We start from the raw sequence: 17,893 nt of genomic DNA on the forward strand, positions 1-17,893 counted from the left end.
TCAACTCGTTTAAACGACAAATCACAAAAAAAAAATGCAGCAGACAGGAAGTGACGATTTTTGCAATTTGCGGGTGATTTTTCGCGGCAATCCCGAGTTGTCATGTAATAGTGCTGTAATAAAACAATGAGAATTTACTCCCGAGTTTAACTGCATTATCAGGTAAATTCGGTATTTTTTGTTGTTTATTGTTAGAGAATATAGAAGGCTGTCTGTTTTGGCCAGTTTCGCTTTTAGTACATTTGTGTACAAGTTTATTCTGGGCTTTGTTAGCTAGCATTGCTTGTTCTGTCAGTGAGCTAACTAGCAGCAGTCAGTGGAGCTCCCTTGTTATAGATTGTACATTGTACTTCCTAATGAACTGTGTAATTGTAATGTTAGTGTCACTACAGATATATTGATTTATAAATTCTAAATGTGTATGGTTTATGTGTTGCAGAGAGTTTGATAACACAGCAATCGGTCAACATGGCTGCAGTCACTGTTGAAGCTTTGAAACTGGAGCTGGAGACTTTTAGTATAAAATGTGAAGAAGATGCTGTGCTGGATAAATGTCAGTAACATTTATTTATTTATTAGGATTTTAACGTTTAATGTTTTACACACTTTGGTTACATTCATGACAGCAACGGTAGTGACTGGTTACACAAGATTCATCAGTTCACAAATTTAATGTCAAACACAGTCATGGACAATTTTTTCTCCAATTCACCTGACTGCATGTCTTTGGCTTGTGGGAGGAAACCGGAGCTCTCGGAGGAAACCCACACAGACACGGGGAGAACATGCAAACTCCACACATAAAGGACCCGGATCGGCCCGCTTGGTCCTTCTTGCTGTGAGGTGATAGTGCTATCCACTGAGCCACAGTGCCACCCCGTCAGTAAAATAAATACACAACCGGTTAATCATTGACATCCCAAGAATATGCTTCTTATGTGTGTTTATACACTTTTAACCTCAACAGAGTGGGCATTTAGTCTAGTATTTGTATTTTTTTTATTGTTGTTGACAGTGCTGGAGCAGTGTTTGTGTCACAGAGTAAAAGGAGAGGAAATCGTTAATGAGTGGGTGGCTTTCAGTACCACTAAAGGCCAGTTAAAACTCACTCTCAACAACCTGGATACTTTTGAACATGAGGTAAGCCCAAATTTGTAGTTAATACTAGACTTTTCTGTCAAAATAGCACTCCAGGATTCTGACTGAAGAATCTTTTAAGCCATGTCTGAGAGTAAAATGCTATTTAAAATGTATACGACTAAATAAATAATATTAACATATTCAGGGGCCCACACAGATGTGTACATGTGTTTTTTGATACAAAACAAAGTGTCTTTATTTAAATGAATGGCATTAAATTAGTAGCCTGCATTGTGAATTTTGTAATAGAATTAGAATTGCAGAAATCAAAATGCAGTCTCTAGTTCCTAATATGACTAATAGTTTGTGGCAGTCTTAGCCATTCACTCATTCCTAAGACACCCATCTGAATGGTTGTCAAAGAATAAGATAGGTCTTAAGAGACAACAGAGATGGAAGCAAATTGTGCCAATAACTTTTAACCTAAAATAAATCATAGTTAGTTCACCGATGACCATCAAGCTTGTAGAGTCCTATTACATTATAAAATACATCACAAAGCTTTATGTTAGCGTATAACTAGGCACTTATGCTTTAATAAATGAAAAACAGTGTAACAGTAAACGTGACAATATTGCAAAGTATGATGAGCGTAAACACCATGAACATGAGGTCAGAGTTGTTTTGCCAGTATATAAGGTGGGTGGTCTTAATGTTTTGGCTTATTAGTGTACATAAACAACAAGACTAAGACTTGATGCATCTAAATAACCACAAGAACAATGACTTAACAATCCATGCACACACCATACATACACTGAAAAGTGAGCTGTAGAAAGTTTTGGCACTAATGGAATTTTTTTTAACAGTTGACCTACAGAGGATTAATTGTACTGCAGGTTTACTCTTTTGCTTTGTGCTTCAGCTGTAGACATGTTTAAAGCTTGACACATATGCACTAATTTGTTGCCTAATGTACTGTGTTTTTACAGGTTCTGAATAAGAAACAAAAGGCCAAAGGCTCTTCAAAAGGGAACAAGTGTAGCTCCAACACCAGAGATGTTCACTCCCTCCAGGATCTGTATCCTTTTGATTTCAGGATCATCCCCAAACTCACTCTAACGCAAAATAACCTAAAAATAAATGCTTTTTTCTATAGGATATGAACACTTCTTTTGGGCTTTGTCAGTTGCAGTCATGTCTGTGTAGGCTGGCCACCCCGGAATCTCAGTGCTGTTGGGCAGGCGTAATTGACCACTGGGCCACCCAAGTGCCAGAAACAATCACTGACAAGATATTTGTGCACAGGACTTATCTAAAATAATAATAATAATAAAAAAATAACAATAACATGATAGTGTAACCTATTTGCCTTCATCATACCTGACCAGAATCAAAGCTGAGGAGGAGGAAGAAAATTTACTGGATTCGTATTCAACACCAGCAAAGGTACAACACATTTCTGAACTGGTCAGTAAAAAATGTGCCTAGGCTTTCTTTGTAATGTAAGCTTTGTCATGTATGTCAGGGCTCTCAGAAACGTGCTCTCACGACTCCAGAACACCCTCAATCCAAGCGCAGTGCTGCTCGTCTGCTCAGTCCAGGCATACTGCTCTCCCCTGCCAGCTTCTCACCATGGTGAATAACAAATTTTTACATAACTCTCACATTCTTTGGTTATCACAGTGAATGTCTTTTCTATAAATGTAGGCCCTGCTTTTTGCACCAGTCTTACACTATGTGGTCTGACAGTAATGGATATTTTATTGCTAGGCTCTAGCATGTCAAACTGTCTTTATCTGAGATGGGCCAACATGCATTAGGCCTTTGGTAAATCTGCTCTTTATTAAACAATGCTGCTTTTGCTTCTTTGCATAGTGCGACGACTCCTCAGAAATACAGCATGCGGGGAGCAAAGGGGGAGGTGGTGGCAACACATGGTTCTGTGCAAGGTTCTCCCTGGATGGGAAAAGGCCAGACTGCAGTGCAATTAGAACTCCTCGAGGGTGGTGAAGACTCACTTACCAGCTCTTATAAATATATGTTTCAAAGGCTTCGAGATGTGCGAGATGGTATGTCCACTGCATTAGCAAAAACAGTTTGTTAATCATGTCAGTCATATTACTGCCATTAATTCATGACACTGTTGCAGATTTCTAAATGCATGTAGCCCACTGCACTGGTTACTGTTGCAGCACATATAGAAACATTAAAAAGTGCTGGGGTTGTAATTTTTGAGTGTTCGAATATCAGCAGAGCCACAGACCTGGCCGGGCATCCACACAAACACAATTGACCCTGTTTGATGGAGGGAAGGTTGGGCGGGGTCTCTTCCTGCTGCTGCCACAATATGTGATCTCTGCGACTGGTCCAGGTGCCTGCACATATGGGGGGTGGGTGAGTCACATGAAGCTTAGCGTGGTACATGACAATGTTGTGTGAGAAACCAACATTGGCAGATTCAACACGTGTTGGTGAGCTGACTCCTCTTAATCAGATGGGGCGTTGTGTAAGCAGCAGCAGTGGATTCACAATTGGGAATTGGACATGACTAGATTGGGAGATAAAACAAAAGGACTACTAAAGGTTTTACTGTAAATACATTTTGAGATAAGATTTAATGGCTATTAAGTGGTTGTTATTTGTCTGTGTTAAAAGTTCTAATGGAGAAGATTGAAGGACTGGGTGAGGAGCTGAGAACACACTTCAAGATAGAGGAATTGTCTCCAGTCTCACTACCTGCTCAGGTTTGTGCAATACCCATTTCCCAATTCCATTTATTCTTATTGCTACACAGTTCTCATTTATTCATCACTGTCAGATCTGTGTTTGACCCAGCTTTGTGGGGTTTTTTCAGGACACAGTGTCTGTGCTGGGTCAGGTGTGCTGTGATAGTAATGGAAAGCTGAATGCTCAGTCTGTGCTGTTGGAGGCAAGTCAGGAGCATGGAGCCAGACAGGTACCTGTGGATCTCTCTGAACTCAAAGAGTACTCGCTCTTTCCTGGACAGGTGAGCAGAAAGATTTTAAAAGATACTTAAGCCATATAAGTAATTTAGGGCTCTCAGAGCTACTATAATACTGAAACATTATGGTTTGAGACGTTAAATAATTATTAGTAGTTATTCTAACCATCAGTGTGAGATGTGAGACTATTCTCTCTGTTTGTTTCACCAATTTTGTTATTTAAGGCATTAAGCAGACACACTTCCCCCTGGATATACCCCCTTAATCTCCCAATCTAGTCATATTCCGTTCTCGATTGTAATTCAGCAGATGTCTGCACAACACCCAAACCGATCAAGCTGGATCACCAGACTCCCCTTCCTATATGTGTCTAATCTGCAGCCGATTCTTCTCACATGCCACTTTTTGGGTTTCCAGACTAAGCTCCACATGGCTCAATTTCCCACCACCCACTTGTACTGTTGTTTCAGAGATTGCATATTGCAGCAGCAGGAAGAAACCTTGTCCAACCTTTCCTCCGCCAAATATCGGCAGTTGTGTTTGTTTGGATGCCCGGCCAGTTCTGTGGATTTGCTAAGATTCAAACTCTGCAGTAGATTAATGCACCACCCTTGTGTTCTTAAGCAGACACTGTTATCCAAAGCAACTTACATCTGTGACTAAATACAATCGGTTTCAAAGAAACTGGCAAAAATTGCATCCCTTATACAACATGTTTGCTATGTGGTTAAGATCACAAAAAGTAAAAAAAAATTGACAGCCTTTGTATATATATTAATAAATAAATGTTAACACATTTTGTTTAAGGCAGTAATACTTGATAGTGTAAACTAACTAGAATCTGATGTGTTTGTAAGGTTGTTGTCATGGAAGGCATAAATACATCTGGGTCCAAGTTTGTTGCCTCCAAATTGTATGAGGTATGTCCACGGTCAACCATAAGCCTTTTTTGATGTTACAAAAATAACAAATATGCATACTTAATTTTTGCATGCATTCCTCTTCAGTGACCTGTAATATATTTTTCTTTCAGGGTGTCCCATTACCTTTTTACTCCATTCCAGAGGTGAAGCAGGAGATGAATGAAAGTAAGAAATAGAATTGTCAAATATTCTAGCTTTAGAAACAGAATTATAATCGCCCGTCCATTTTAACTTTCACCCAGGACTGCAGTATGGGTTTTTTGGTCTCTGAAAACATTGTTCCTATACAGCTGTTATCTGATTAAATCTGCTCCTATTAGGTGTTGCCACAATAGATAATTTGTCCACATGTTAGATTTGGCACAGTTCTTTCTGACGTAATGCTCCTATTTATCCAGGCTAGTGACCAGCATTAAGGGTGTATGGATATGGTATGCACCTTCTGTATTTTGTAAGGCCAGCCTGAGATTCAAACCTCTGTTACTCTGTACTGCATGTACCAGCGGTGTGGCTTTTATTATCATGCCACACAATTGAAAATCAATTAAAAAAATTTAGTCAAAAAGAGCTGCTTAGAAAGCACGTCGTTCTGTTTTTGATGTAGTGTCTGGATGCCTCTCTTGCAGTTTCAGAACCCGTCATGGTATTGGTGGCTTGTGGGCCATACACCCCTTCTGATAGCCTGTCCTTTGACCCGCTAATCGACCTAATTCATATAATTAATAAAGATCGCCCTGATGTCTGCATCTTGGTAAGGCCAGAGTACATTTACTGTCATATATAATGCTTATTACTTTGTCTCTAAAGTGGATTATTAGATTGTGGATGTTACCTTTTGACCTGCTCTTATGAATTTGATGCCTTTTCCACCATAGCTTGGACCATTTGTTGACTCTAAGCATGAACAAATAGAGGTACTTTTCTTCTGGTTACTCCTCTTTTAGTCTGAAATGTTCTAAAATCACATATTGTACTTAAATGTATCCTTACTGTTAAACAGAAAGGCCAAGTGACAGAATCGTTTGAAACCATCTTCTCCAAATGTATAGAAAGCATTGTGGATGGAACCAGAGGGTGTGTATTGCTGAACTTGGTCCACTGTCGTTTTTCCACAACACAACTTTACAATGTCTGCAGTGTGTATTTAAACTAACCCCCCCCCCCAACATACTTTCCCTCTCAGGACAGAATGTAAGTTGGTGTTTGTACCATCTCATCGAGACGTACATCACCATTACATTTATCCCCAGCCACCCTTCACTGTTCCAGACCTGAAGAAAGATGACGTGCATGTGAGCTGGCACTTTTTCTGTTGAACTTCAGTTGTATAATGGAGGAAAGTATCATTAGGACTGGTTGCATTTAAGTGAGTCTTTGTTTTTTGCGCTATAGCGAGTTACCTTCGCCCCTGATCCCTGCACACTCCTGATTGGTGGTGTGACCATTGGCATGACCTCTACCGACATCCTTTTCCACATGGGAGCTGAGGAAATAAGCTGGTAAGATAGATTTACCCTCACAATTTGAGATATATGAAAGAAGGTAAACCATAGTAAATAGTTGATAGTTTAATTGCTTTCAACATTGTGTCAATGTTTTGGGGAAGGCCCTTTTCTGTTCCAGCATGACTGTACTTGTCTGTGAAAAGTCCATAAAGATGTGCTTTAACGAGTTTGTAGGGGTGGAACATTTTCTAAATATTTCAGGGTGGCAAGGTGGCTCAGTGGATAGAACCGTCACCTCACAGCAAAAAGGTCCTGGGTTTGAATCCCAGGTTGAGCGGTCTGTGTTCTTTCTGTGTGGAGTTTGCATGTTCTCCCCGTGCCTGTGTGGGTTTTCTCCCACAGTCCAAAGATGTGCAAGTGAGGTGAATTGGAGAAAGAAAATTGTCTGTGACTGTGTTTTACATTAAAAACTGATGAATCACGAAACACGACATTAAAAACCTAATACAATTAATAAATTCTAAATATTTCACACATTTTCTTAAGATGGCAACTGTTTAATTTGATGATTTGTTTTTAAACTGTGCATTAAATAGTCATTACAAAATTCTCTTTTAATGCCAAATCTAGATAAACTTTTTTTAGATTAGATATACTTTGTCATTTATACATATACAGGTGTACAGTACAATGAAATTCTTTCTTCGCATATCCCAGCTTGTTTGGAAGCTGGGGTCAGAGCGCAGGGTCAGCCATCGTACAGCGCCCCTGAAGCAGACAGGGTTAAGGGCCTTGCTCAAGGACCCGCCAATCTTCCGGTTGATAGCCCAAAGCTCTACCCACTAGGCTACCACTGTCCCTGAGGCATCTAGTATTTCTCATTTTAACTTTCATATAAATAAAAAGTATTAATAAGAAGTAAAAATAATATAATATAAATATTCTTAAACTAAAAAAGACTGGTGTACAGTAAATGTACTGTAACTAGTGGTCTGTGTTCTGTTTTTCCTCACTGCAGTGCCACTGGCTCAGATCGTTTCTCAAGGATCATGAAGCACATGTTAACCCAAAGAAGGTTAGTTGGTAAAACCAGTACCTCAGGTACCATGTCCAAACTTTTTAAACTGTGCTAACCTCAGTTTCATTTTGTTGCAGCTATTACCCTCTGTACCCTCCTGCAGAGGAGGTCAACATGGATTATGAGAGGTTTCAGCATTATGGTCAGCTGCCCCTCACTCCTGACATTCTTGTTGTACCTTCTGAGCTGCGCTACTTCATTAAGGTAATGCAGCGACAATTTTTACTGTAAAATCAAATTAACACAAGCAAGAAGAAAAATATGCAGCAGAATCAAAAATGTTTTCTTTCTCAGGACGCGATTGGCTGCGTGTGCGTCAATCCCGGGCGGCTGACGAAAGGACAGGTGGGAGGAACCTATGGACGATTACTGATCCAGCAGAATCCGGTGCAAGAGGAGGGCAAAAGAGTGAGCCCCTGTATAGCAGGGCAGGTGGTAAAAATTTAACTTAGCTGAAGGGTTTTTTTTATCAACCTTTTTAATGGGTGTAACATTTCTGCTCCAATTAAATTTTGTATGAGTCGTTTGCATTTATGTATGTACTAAACTTTTATAATAATGTAAGAAACGGAAGAATAAAATGTAAAGCAATATTGTCCAGCTGGCATTTTCTATAAAGATTTGGAGTCAGATACAGTGGGGCCAAAAAGTATTTAGTCAGCCACTGATTGTGCAGGTTCTCCTACTTAGAAAGATGAGAGAGGTCTGTAATTTTCATCATAGGTACACTTCAACTATGAGAGACAAAATGAGAAAAAAAAATCCAGGAAATCACATTGTAGGATTTTTCAAGAATTTATTTGTAAATTATGGTGGAAAATAAGTATTTGGTCTCCCACAAACAAGCAAGATTTCTGGCTCTCACAGACCTGTAACTTCTTCTTTAAGAAGCTCTTCTGTCCTCCACTCGTTACCTGTATTAATGGCACCTGTTTGACCTCGTTATCTGTATAAAAGACACCTGTCCACAGCCTCAAACAGTCAGACTCCAAACTCAACCATGGCCAAGACCAAAGAGCTGTCGAAGGACACCAGGAAGAAAATTGTAGACCTGCACCAGGCTGGGAAGAGTGAATCTACAATAGGCAAGCAGGTTGGTGTGAATAAATCAACTGTGGGAGCAATTGTAAGAAAATGGAAGACATACAAGACCATTGATAATCTCCCTCGATCTGGGGCCCCACACAAGATCTCATCCCGTGGGGTCAAAATGATCATGAGAACGGTGAGCAAAAATCCCAGAACTACATGGAGGGACCTGATGAATGACCTGCAGAGAGCTGGAACCAAAGTAACAAAGGCTACCATCAGTAACACACTACGCCGAGAGGAAATCAAATCCTGCAGTGCCAGGCGTGTCCAGGCCTGTCTGAAGTTTGCCAGAGAGCATATGGATGATCCAGAAGAGGATTGGGAGAATATCATGTGGTCAGATGAAACCAAAATGGAACTTTTTGGTAAAAACTCAACTCGTCGTGTTTGGAGGAAGCAGAATGCTGAGTTGCACCATACCTACTGTGAAGCATGGGGGTGGAAACATCATGCTTTGGGGCTGTTTTTCTGCAAAGGGAACAGGACAACTGATCCGTGTTAAGGGAAGAATGAACGGGGCCATGTATCGTGAGATTTTAAGCCAAAACCTCCTTCCATCAGTGAGAGCATTGAAGATGGAACGTGGCTGGGTCTTCCAGCATGACAATGATCCCAAACACACCGCTCGGGCAATGAAGGAGTGGCTCCGTAAAAAGCATTTCAAGGTCTTGGAGTGGCCTAGCCAGTCTCCAGACCTCAACCCCATAGAAAATTTGTGGAGTCCGTGTTGCCCAGCGACAGCCCCAAAACATCACTGCTCTAGAGGAGATCTGCATGGAGGAATGGGCCAAAATACCAGCTACAGTGTGTGCAAACCTGGTGAAGACTTACAGGAAACGTTTGACCTCTGTCATTGCCAACAAAGGTTATGTTACAAAGTATTGAGTTGAACTTTTGTTATTGACCAAATACTTATTTTCCACCATAATTTACTAATAAACTCTTTAAAAATCCTACAATGTGATTTCCTGGATTTTTTTCTTCTCTTTTTGTCTCTCATAGTTGAAGTGTACCTATGATGAAAATTACAGACCTCTCTCATCTTTCTAAGTAGGAGAATCTGCACAATCAGTGACTGACAATACTTTTTGGCCCCACTGTAAGCTTTTTTTTCCAGGTACTAATTTACTAGGGATACTCATGATCTACATTTCCCAATGTGCATGTAACAGATCCATATTAAAATGTTAGCATTGTATTATAATTGGATTGTTGCATTTTTGAGTAGGTTAGCACAGATGATTACAAAGCATAATAGTGCATATAATTTAAGGGCCAATTCTTTGAGCTCCAATATCATACATGTAGTACTATATCAAAATAAGAGAAATGTGGGTAGTCTTTTTTAGCTTAATTTTATTGAAGTTGGCACTTGTGCAGCGATGTATTATGATAGCCCACCACCACCGAGATCAAGGCTGGAACCTGAAATGTCAGCGGTGCTATGGGCCAGTCAGGCATCTACACATGACTGGCTAGCTTTGTCTGAGGTATTCCCACATTGTGCATGGTGTATTCCTGGTGGAACTGGACCCAATACACCTCTGACCAGGGGAAAGCAGTTAAGGAAAAATAAATGATTAAAAAGGGAGTCACAAAATGTTTGTTTTGCCATAGCAAAAAAACTTTAAGCCAGCAGATAGCAATGCATATTTATAAAGTGAACAGGGATTTTTTATTTACTGTTAGTCCAAAAGATACATTAACACAGATAGTTGTTCTACATTTGTTACAGAGATATGCATCTAGAAAAGGTAACAAGGATTTATTTTAGTCTGCAGGAGCTTGTGTAGTAAGATAACATGGTTACTAAGCACATTTCACTGCGTCGTTGGCTGCTGTGTTTTGTCAAACCTCCCAGTGTGACCACTTTTCAAAACTACTTCGGGGGGGAGAGACATTTTACAAACCAAACAGTCTATATTACAAAAATATACAGCACACATTATGTTACATATGTAAGCAGTTTCTTAAGCTCCTCTTCAGTCAGGAATGCTTTCCAATCCCATTGCTATGTCTTTTAGTTTGGGGTCATCAATCCAGTTTACCCTGCTAGCAAGGATGATTCCCTGAAAAGTATAAAAACAAATTGCTACCGTTAGTCACATAATGAAGAAACTAGAATTTTTCTGTCATTTAAACGTAAGGGCACCAAGATGGTGATGCTAACAACAGTTAAGCACCTAAACTTTACATGGCAAAACATGACTAGATGCTAAAAAGTGCTCCTAAAAAAATAAATAAATAAATAAATAAAACACCTTGTTATTTTTGCAATATGTTAAATTCCTTTTAAACGAAACAACTATTCAATCAAATCAACGTTTATCTGTAGTGATGTTTTGTCAAAGTTATTGTTCTTTGGTGTTTTTTTTATTTATTTTACCCTTATTTTTTTTATTCCACTTAAAGTGGCTATAGTAAAAGGTTTCTAATGAATGCATTTTTTTACCTAAACACACATTTTTAATTGTCACACAGTGCCTTGTCAAAAGTTAGTGTCTGTCTGGTATGGGGCTACACGTCAGACAAAATTAATTACTTTAAAAGAAAAAAAAAATCATGATGATGGTCAAGCTGCTGGTTTAAGAGTTATCAAGCCATATTGTTTAAAAGCAAGTCTAATTTATTTGAATAGTGCTTTTTTATACTGAACATTATCTCAAAGCATCTTTACAAAATGTTATAAGAACAGACTCTTATTTGAATAAAATGTGTGTTTATTTTTACCATGACTACATTGTCATAGAAAGCTTAAATATGTGGTGCTTTCTTACCCTTAGGACGTTTTGTGAAATAGTAGCAATCTTTTTGTACTTCTGCAGGATTGCCTCGGCTCTCTCCATGGCCCGTTTTTGTGCTTCGGTTTGATTCTCCCCCATCTGTTTTAGCTTAGTAATCTCTTGCATCTCTTTCTTAATTGACCCTTTCAGCTCTGGGGACATAAAACACATTGGACATGTTAAAGGCTGGCTTCCTGAATGCATCATTTTTAATCTAAAGGAATTCTATGGTGAAAAATCACCACGGTTGACTGATGTCCAATACTAGCCTCTCAGAGTAGATTGATCGTTATATGAAAGATTCAGGTGAATATCAAGTTTACATGCTTGGCAGACATGTACAGTAAAACATACCAAGTCTTTCCTTTTGAGCATCCATGATTTTGTCCTGAAGGTCACGTGTTTCCTGTAAGCAAATAAAATGATTATGGTTCAAAAGCAGTTACTCTCGAGTACAAACTCCATGTCCAGAAAAGTTTTGTAAAACAATAAAAGAATCTGTGATTTGTTAATTCTCTTAAATCTTTAATTACCTGTCAAAAATACAAAAAAGATTTTTCAAACAGCACTGCATGAGAAACAGTCATACTACTGTAATAAATATAGCCACATGGACTCCGGAATACTTCAGAAAACCATTTTTATTTAAAACAGTCCACAGCTGCATTACGAAATACAACCTGAAACTCTCTTACACAAAGAGCAGTGAAAATGTGCTGTGGTCAGATAAGTCCATTTTAACTTGTTTTTGTGAACAACTGAGTTTTTTTTTTTTTTTTGCCAAAGATGAAAAGGACCATCCAGGTGCAAAAACCAACAGCTGTCATAGTATGGAGGTGCATCAGTGTCCATGGTATTGGTGACTTATGTATGTGTAAAGGTCACATTGAAAATAATTGGAAATGTTTACTTTCTACTTTTATTAGTTATATTTTCAAGAGTTAACATATCACAGGTCCTTCCTTTTACTGCATTTTACAAAACGTCCCAACTTTTCTGGAAATAGGGTTCGTATATTCAGTCAAATAAAGTGTTTAACATAATTTATTATTTCATCAGTCAAATACACACCCTTATAACTTTCATTGTCTTTTCACAGAGATCTGCATTTTCATCAACTATTGCCTTCAGTGACCTAAAAGACAAAATGTAGAATGTTGTAAATATTTTACGAAAAGGTGCAACAATTTTATCAAACAGTAAGCTCTATACCATTGTATTTCTAATAAAGTCATAAATTACTTTATCTTGCACATTACAGCTTTATTCTTTAAGCCAGGCACATTGCTAATCACAAAAACTGTTTATCAGGAGCCCCATGGCTGATTAACTGCACAAAATTTAAGATCACCACGCTCAATATTGGCTGTGCATGTTTCTCAATATTCAAGTGGGCCCCTTAATTACACTAAAGGAAAATCTTAACACTACAGCATACAATGATATGCTGGAAACATGTGTGCTTCGACAGATTGTGACAGGCCTTATGAAAGCTGGACCTTACTAATGCTCTTGTCAAATTTAAGCAAGACCCTATACAATCAGGTTTTAAAGCGTATTGACCTAAGGGGTCATCTCCTTATTAATGTCCAGGTTTAGGTATCCATAGACGTTTGGTTGCTTTTGGACGTTTTGTATGTTTTTGTTATATCAGGGCTTTAATTTGATTTGTTATTTGATATCTACTTACAAAGCAGCAGCATCACTCTGCATGAGTCTCTCAATGATTGAGTTCCAAACTTGCATTCTGAAATTAGATTAGATATAACTTTATTGTCATTGTGCAGAGAAACAAGGGTTTATTACATTACAATCCAAATGCTAACTTTTACATTGCACTGCTTCTTAAATTTAGAAAGAAAACAAATACAATCACACCAATTGTAACACTTACAGCAATATTACCTGTTTAGTGCCAGAGTTTTGTTGAAATGAGAGAGTCTTGCCTGTTCTATTAAATTTTCATATTTAGAGCTATGGATTAAAAGAGGACAAAAGTGAATTAAAAAACATTACATAAACTAAATGCAAAAAATAAATAAATTTTCCTAGGACAAAAATAAAGAATAACCAACTAAAGAAACAAATACTCACAGATCAGCATCAGCATCAAATGTTTCTGATGGTTTCTTAAGTTTGGCTGCAATCGAAAAGAAAGTGTTATTTTTTAAATTATCTTTTATAAAAGACTGCTAGCTTAAATATCTTACCCATATTGACTTTAACATTCATGTCAAAACACTGGTTGGCCATTATGTCTTTCATCCTGCAGAAAGAAAAAGCCATATTACAAATGTAGCAGCATCTGTATGTCTTTACCCTATGTGTTGTTACATTTGTAATAGAATACCCATAGTTACAGTGGGGTCAAAAAGTATTTAGTCAGCCACTGATTGTGCAGGTTCTCCTACTTAGAAAGATGAGAGAGGTCTGTAATTTTCATCATAGGTACACTTCATCTATGAGAGACAAAATGAGAAAAAAAAAAACGAGGAAATCACATTGTAGGATTTTTAAAGAATTTGTTTGTAAATTATGGTGGAAAATAAGTATTTGGTCAATAACAAAAGTTCAGCTCAATACTTTGTAACATAACCTTTGTTGGCAATGACAGAGGTCAAACATTTCCTGTAAGTCTTCACCAGGTTTGCACACACTGTAGCTGGTATTTTGGCCCATTCCTCCATGCAGATCTCCTCTAGAGCAGTGATGTTTTGGGGCTGTCGCTGGGCAACACGGACTTTCAACTCCCTCCACAAATTTTCTATGGGGTTGAGGTCTGGAGACTGGCTAGGCCACTCCAGGACCTTGAAATGCTTTTTACGGAGCCACTCCTTCGTTGCCAGAGCGGTGTGTTTGGGATCATTGTCATGCTGGAAGACCCAGCCACGTTCCATCTTCAATGCTCTCACTGATCGAAGGAGGTTTTGGCTTAAAATCTCACGATACATGGCCCCGTTCATTCTTCCCTTAACACGGATCAGTCGTCCTGTCCCCTTTGCAGAAAAACAGCCCCAAAGCATGATGTTTCCACCCCCATGCTTCACAGTAGGTATGGTGTTCTTGGGATGCAACTCAGCATTCTTCTTCCTCCAAACACGACGAGTTGAGTTTTTACCAAAAAGTTCCATTTTGGTTTCATCTGACCACATGATATTCTCCCAATCCTCTTCTGGATCATCCATATGCTCTCTGGCAAACTTCAGACAGGCCTGGACATGTACTGGCTTAAGCAGGGGGACACGCCTGGCACTGCAGGATTTGAGTCCCTCTCGGCGTACTGTGTTACTGATGGTAGCCTTTGGTACTTTGGTCCCAGCTCTCTGCAGGTCATTCATCAGGTCCCTCCGTGTAGTTCTGGGATTTTTGCTCACCGTTCTCATGATCATTTTGACCCCACAGGATGAGATCTTGCGTGGGGCCCCAGATCGAGGGAGATTATCAATGGTCTTGTATGTCTTCCATTTTCTTACAATTGCTCCCACCATTTTCCATTTTCTTACAATTGCTCCCTTGATTTATTCACACCAACCTGCTTGCCTATTGTAGATTCACTCTTCCCAGCCTGGTGCAGGTCTACAATTTTCTTCCTGGTGTCCTTCGACAGCTCTTTGGTCTTGGCCATGGTTGAGTTTGGAGTCTGACTGTTTGAGGCTGTGGACAGGTGTCTTTTATACAGATAACGAGGTCAAACAGGTGCCATTAATACAGGTAACGAGTGGAGGACAGAAGAGCTTCTTAAAGAAGAAGTTACAGGTCTGTGAGAGCCAGAAATCTTGCTTGTTTGTGGGAGACCAAATACTTATTTTCCACCATAATTTACAAATAAATTCTTTAAAAATCCTGCAATGTGATTTCCTGGTTATTTTTTTCTCATTTTGTCTCTCATAGTTGAAGTGTACCTATGATGAAAATTACAGACCTCTCTCATCTTTCTAAGTAGGAGAACTTGCACAATCAGTGGCTGACTAAATACTTGTTGGCCCCACTGTATTTAAGCTGTACTAAACAATAGCCATGAAAAAATACCTTATTAAGTGTAGGGGTAAAACTGAGGACGGTAGATCATTCACTGCAGCAGAATCAGAAGAACCCCTGTGGTCCTGGGAATCCATTTCAATCTGCTACAATAAAGCACAGCCTGTCATTCATTGCACTCCGTTTTCATTGGAAAAAGTCATTTATTAACATGGGAAATTGGGGCCTACAATTAGATACTCCTAAAATCTAACCAAATTATTGCTTGGAAGTCACCCCTATCCATATGTCAGGAGCTTTGAAACCAGGTTCTATGGTCACCTGCTGTTGTCAAAAAATAAAAGATGTACACAAACAAACCTGATCCCCAATTTAGGTGTAGTGGGTGACCTGAGATGTGTTCAGCCTTTCAGTTGGCTGAACAAAGTAAGAACTGGTAAGAAAGAAAGTGGTGCTCACAAGTTCTCTAATAAATAGAGAAATGTGAAGCTCAGTAGACTGATGTAGAACATCATGAACCCAGAGAAGGTGCCTCTGTTTGCCAGCTATATCACTGTAATTATTAGCGTTGATCATTTTTGGATACAATGTAGACTAAACATGCATGAGTGTTTACTACAATTAGTCAACGCCAATGTTCAGAAATATGATCTACACACACAAAGAATACAGCATCACCACAAAAAGTAACTCAAACATCTTAAATGACTTCAACGGTAGTATCGATCAACTTGGGAACACAAAACACTGCCTTTACAGCCTGTATGTAGTTTAACAGCCATACATACAGACATTACAATTCAAATGCCAGTCCATTAACATGCAGTGTAAGCTTACTTATGTATCTTTTGTAGTGTTTACTATTAGAAATTTAATAGCAAGCATATGCCTGTATACATGACTTAAATAAACCAATTACTGGGTACAAAGTCGGTTGTTTAATACTCAGAATAAGACCTTTATAGAATTGAGATAATCAAAGTATGCTGTATACATGTCCATTTAATAATAAGATTACAGACAGAATCTGACCCTAATGAAATTATTGTATTTATTATTTACTGTCTTTGAGGAGTTTCACATGTACAGTATATGTGGGTTGTTTCCAGGTACTCGTCTTAATTATTAAAAAGTGAGCAGACACAGCCTTGATGTAATAAATACAGGGCAGTTGTAGCCTAGCGGTTTAGGTACTGGACTAGTAATCAAAAGGTCGTTGGTTCAAGCCCCACCACTGTCAGGTTGCCACTGTTGGCTGCCCTTAACGCTCAATTGCTTAATAGTACTGTAAGTCGCTTTGGATAAAAGCGTCTGCTAAATGCCAAAAATGTAAATGTAAATACAAACTTTGATGCTCAGATTAATGGAACACTTACTCAAAAGTACCTTATGAAGTTTGTAAATATTAATTAATTAATAACCAGTTACTTGGCACAGTGACAGTCAGAATAATAACAGTACTGCATTAATACGCACATCTTTAAGTAATGTATTATTACTTCACTAGAACACGACACTGAGATCATATTGTTATATGGTTCAGTACTGAATAACTAGTCAATACACTTGAATTGTGAGGCCAATAAATGAGCTTAATTTATTATAAATAAATAAATCTTACTTTATTTTGCTGACCAATTCTTCTCCTCTGGTTTGTTTTTAAAAGCTCGTTAAGCGGTTAGCACCTTTGCTAACAAACAATAACCGAATCTGCCGCCGCCCGAAATGTTCGTCACGTGACGCTGACGTAACGAGCGTAAAAATCTGTGTCCCAAACAACAATTCCCTTTGTAGTGCACTACGTAGGAAGAGATGCTCTTTTATTACATCTAAAGAAAATTATTGAGAATTTTGGCTTTATTGTGCACCGTACAGTACAATGTAAAGTACAATCTACAGTAGGGATTCTGTGGAGGGGGTATGGGGAGATTAAAAAGAAAAATAATAATAATATGGAATACAAAAAATACAATTTCTTTTCAATTAAGGCATAATTACAATTTAATGTATTGTTTACACTACCTACCTACCTACCTACCTACCTACCTACCCACCTACACACACACTTTGTGTTGAGCTGTTGAGCTAAATAGAGTATCAGTACGTTAAAACCTAAACTCCAGGTACTGCGGTTTCCTCCCACAGTCCAAAGACATGCAGTCAGGTGAATGGGAGACACAAAATTGTCCATGACTGTTTGACATTAAACTTGTGAACTGATGACTCTTGTGTAATGAGTAACTACCGTTCCTGTCATGAATGTAACCAAAGTGTAAAACATGACGTTAAAATCCCAATAAACAAACAAACAACCAAACACCCTAATTATTCTATATGTTTGGTGGGAATCTATTTAGAAATAACCTCATGTTTTAAATAGCATTGGTAGAAAGCTGTTTAGAATTAAACCCATAGCCCAAAAAGCTTCAGATTCTCTGTATATGTGTACAACATGCTGCTTTTAAAATGGTCTGTATATGTCACTGGCTCACTATTTGTACAGTATCAAGCTATTCCGGACTCAGCCTCCTTCATAATACTGGTGTAA

The 17,893-nt window shown here is 38.6% G+C and overlaps 2 protein-coding genes across 6 annotated transcripts; one reads left to right on the forward strand and one right to left on the reverse strand.

The window, feature by feature from the left end:
* Positions 1-91: 91 nt before the first annotated feature.
* Positions 92-12,576, forward strand: pola2 (polymerase (DNA directed), alpha 2). 4 transcript variants are annotated; one of them, XM_062998496.1, is made up of 20 exons: positions 92-162; positions 440-553; positions 1,016-1,140; positions 2,073-2,161; positions 2,472-2,529; positions 2,609-2,718; positions 2,959-3,152; positions 3,739-3,827; positions 3,938-4,090; positions 4,904-4,966; positions 5,080-5,134; positions 5,596-5,720; positions 5,845-5,883; positions 5,970-6,043; positions 6,153-6,261; positions 6,362-6,468; positions 7,433-7,489; positions 7,570-7,696; positions 7,787-7,924; positions 12,467-12,576. In XM_062998496.1, exons 2-20 carry the CDS (start codon positions 469-471, stop codon positions 12,518-12,520), a joined length of 1,851 nt encoding a protein of 616 aa, XP_062854566.1. In that variant the 5' UTR covers positions 92-162; positions 440-468; the 3' UTR covers positions 12,521-12,576. The 4 variants fall into 4 exon arrangements, with proteins under 4 accessions (XP_062854566.1, XP_062854567.1, XP_062854568.1 ...); XM_062998497.1 differs by having other exon boundaries at positions 2,618-2,718; XM_062998498.1 differs by lacking the exon at positions 12,467-12,576 and adding an exon at positions 11,518-11,650.
* On the reverse strand, positions 10,243-17,068 carry cenph (centromere protein H). Of its 2 annotated transcripts, none has more exons than XM_062998500.1 (10): positions 16,967-17,068; positions 15,397-15,491; positions 13,578-13,633; positions 13,462-13,507; positions 13,273-13,341; positions 13,058-13,114; positions 12,439-12,502; positions 11,722-11,773; positions 11,362-11,519; positions 10,243-10,653 (listed from the first exon to the last, which is right to left on the reverse strand). In XM_062998500.1, the coding sequence occupies exons 2-10, from the start codon at positions 15,480-15,482 to the stop codon at positions 10,567-10,569; spliced, it is 675 nt and encodes a 224-aa protein (XP_062854570.1). In that variant the 5' UTR covers positions 15,483-15,491; positions 16,967-17,068; the 3' UTR covers positions 10,243-10,566. The 2 variants fall into 2 exon arrangements, with proteins under 2 accessions (XP_062854570.1, XP_062854571.1); XM_062998501.1 differs by having other exon boundaries at positions 15,397-15,488; positions 16,967-17,054.
* Between the last annotated feature and the right edge of the window lie 825 nt (positions 17,069-17,893).

The sequence above is a fragment of the Trichomycterus rosablanca genome, chromosome 7, assembly GCF_030014385.1.
Source record: "Trichomycterus rosablanca isolate fTriRos1 chromosome 7, fTriRos1.hap1, whole genome shotgun sequence".
NCBI lineage: Eukaryota > Metazoa > Chordata > Actinopteri > Siluriformes > Trichomycteridae > Trichomycterus > Trichomycterus rosablanca.

What these genes read in the sequence shown, in the direction of transcription:
- cenph (XM_062998500.1), bottom strand. Translation starts at nt 15,482, where the DNA reads ATGGATTCCCAGGACCACAGGGGTTCTTCTGATTCTGCTGCAGTGAAT. An exon ending in AAAACTCTGGCACTAAACAG is followed by an intron (nt 13,115 to 13,272) that starts GTAATATTGCTG and finishes ATCTAATTTCAG; the next exon opens with AATGCAAGTTTGGAACTCAA. An exon ending in AGACAATGAAAGTTATAAGG is followed by an intron (nt 11,774 to 12,438) that starts GTGTGTATTTGA and finishes ATTTGCTTACAG; the next exon opens with GAAACACGTGACCTTCAGGA.
- pola2 (XM_062998496.1), top strand. Translation starts at nt 469, where the DNA reads ATGGCTGCAGTCACTGTTGAAGCTTTGAAACTGGAGCTGGAGACTTTT. An exon ending in GAAGCAGGAGATGAATGAAA is followed by an intron (nt 5,135 to 5,595) that starts GTAAGAAATAGA and finishes CCTCTCTTGCAG; the next exon opens with TTTCAGAACCCGTCATGGTA. An exon ending in CACATGTTAACCCAAAGAAG is followed by an intron (nt 7,490 to 7,569) that starts GTTAGTTGGTAA and finishes ATTTTGTTGCAG; the next exon opens with CTATTACCCTCTGTACCCTC.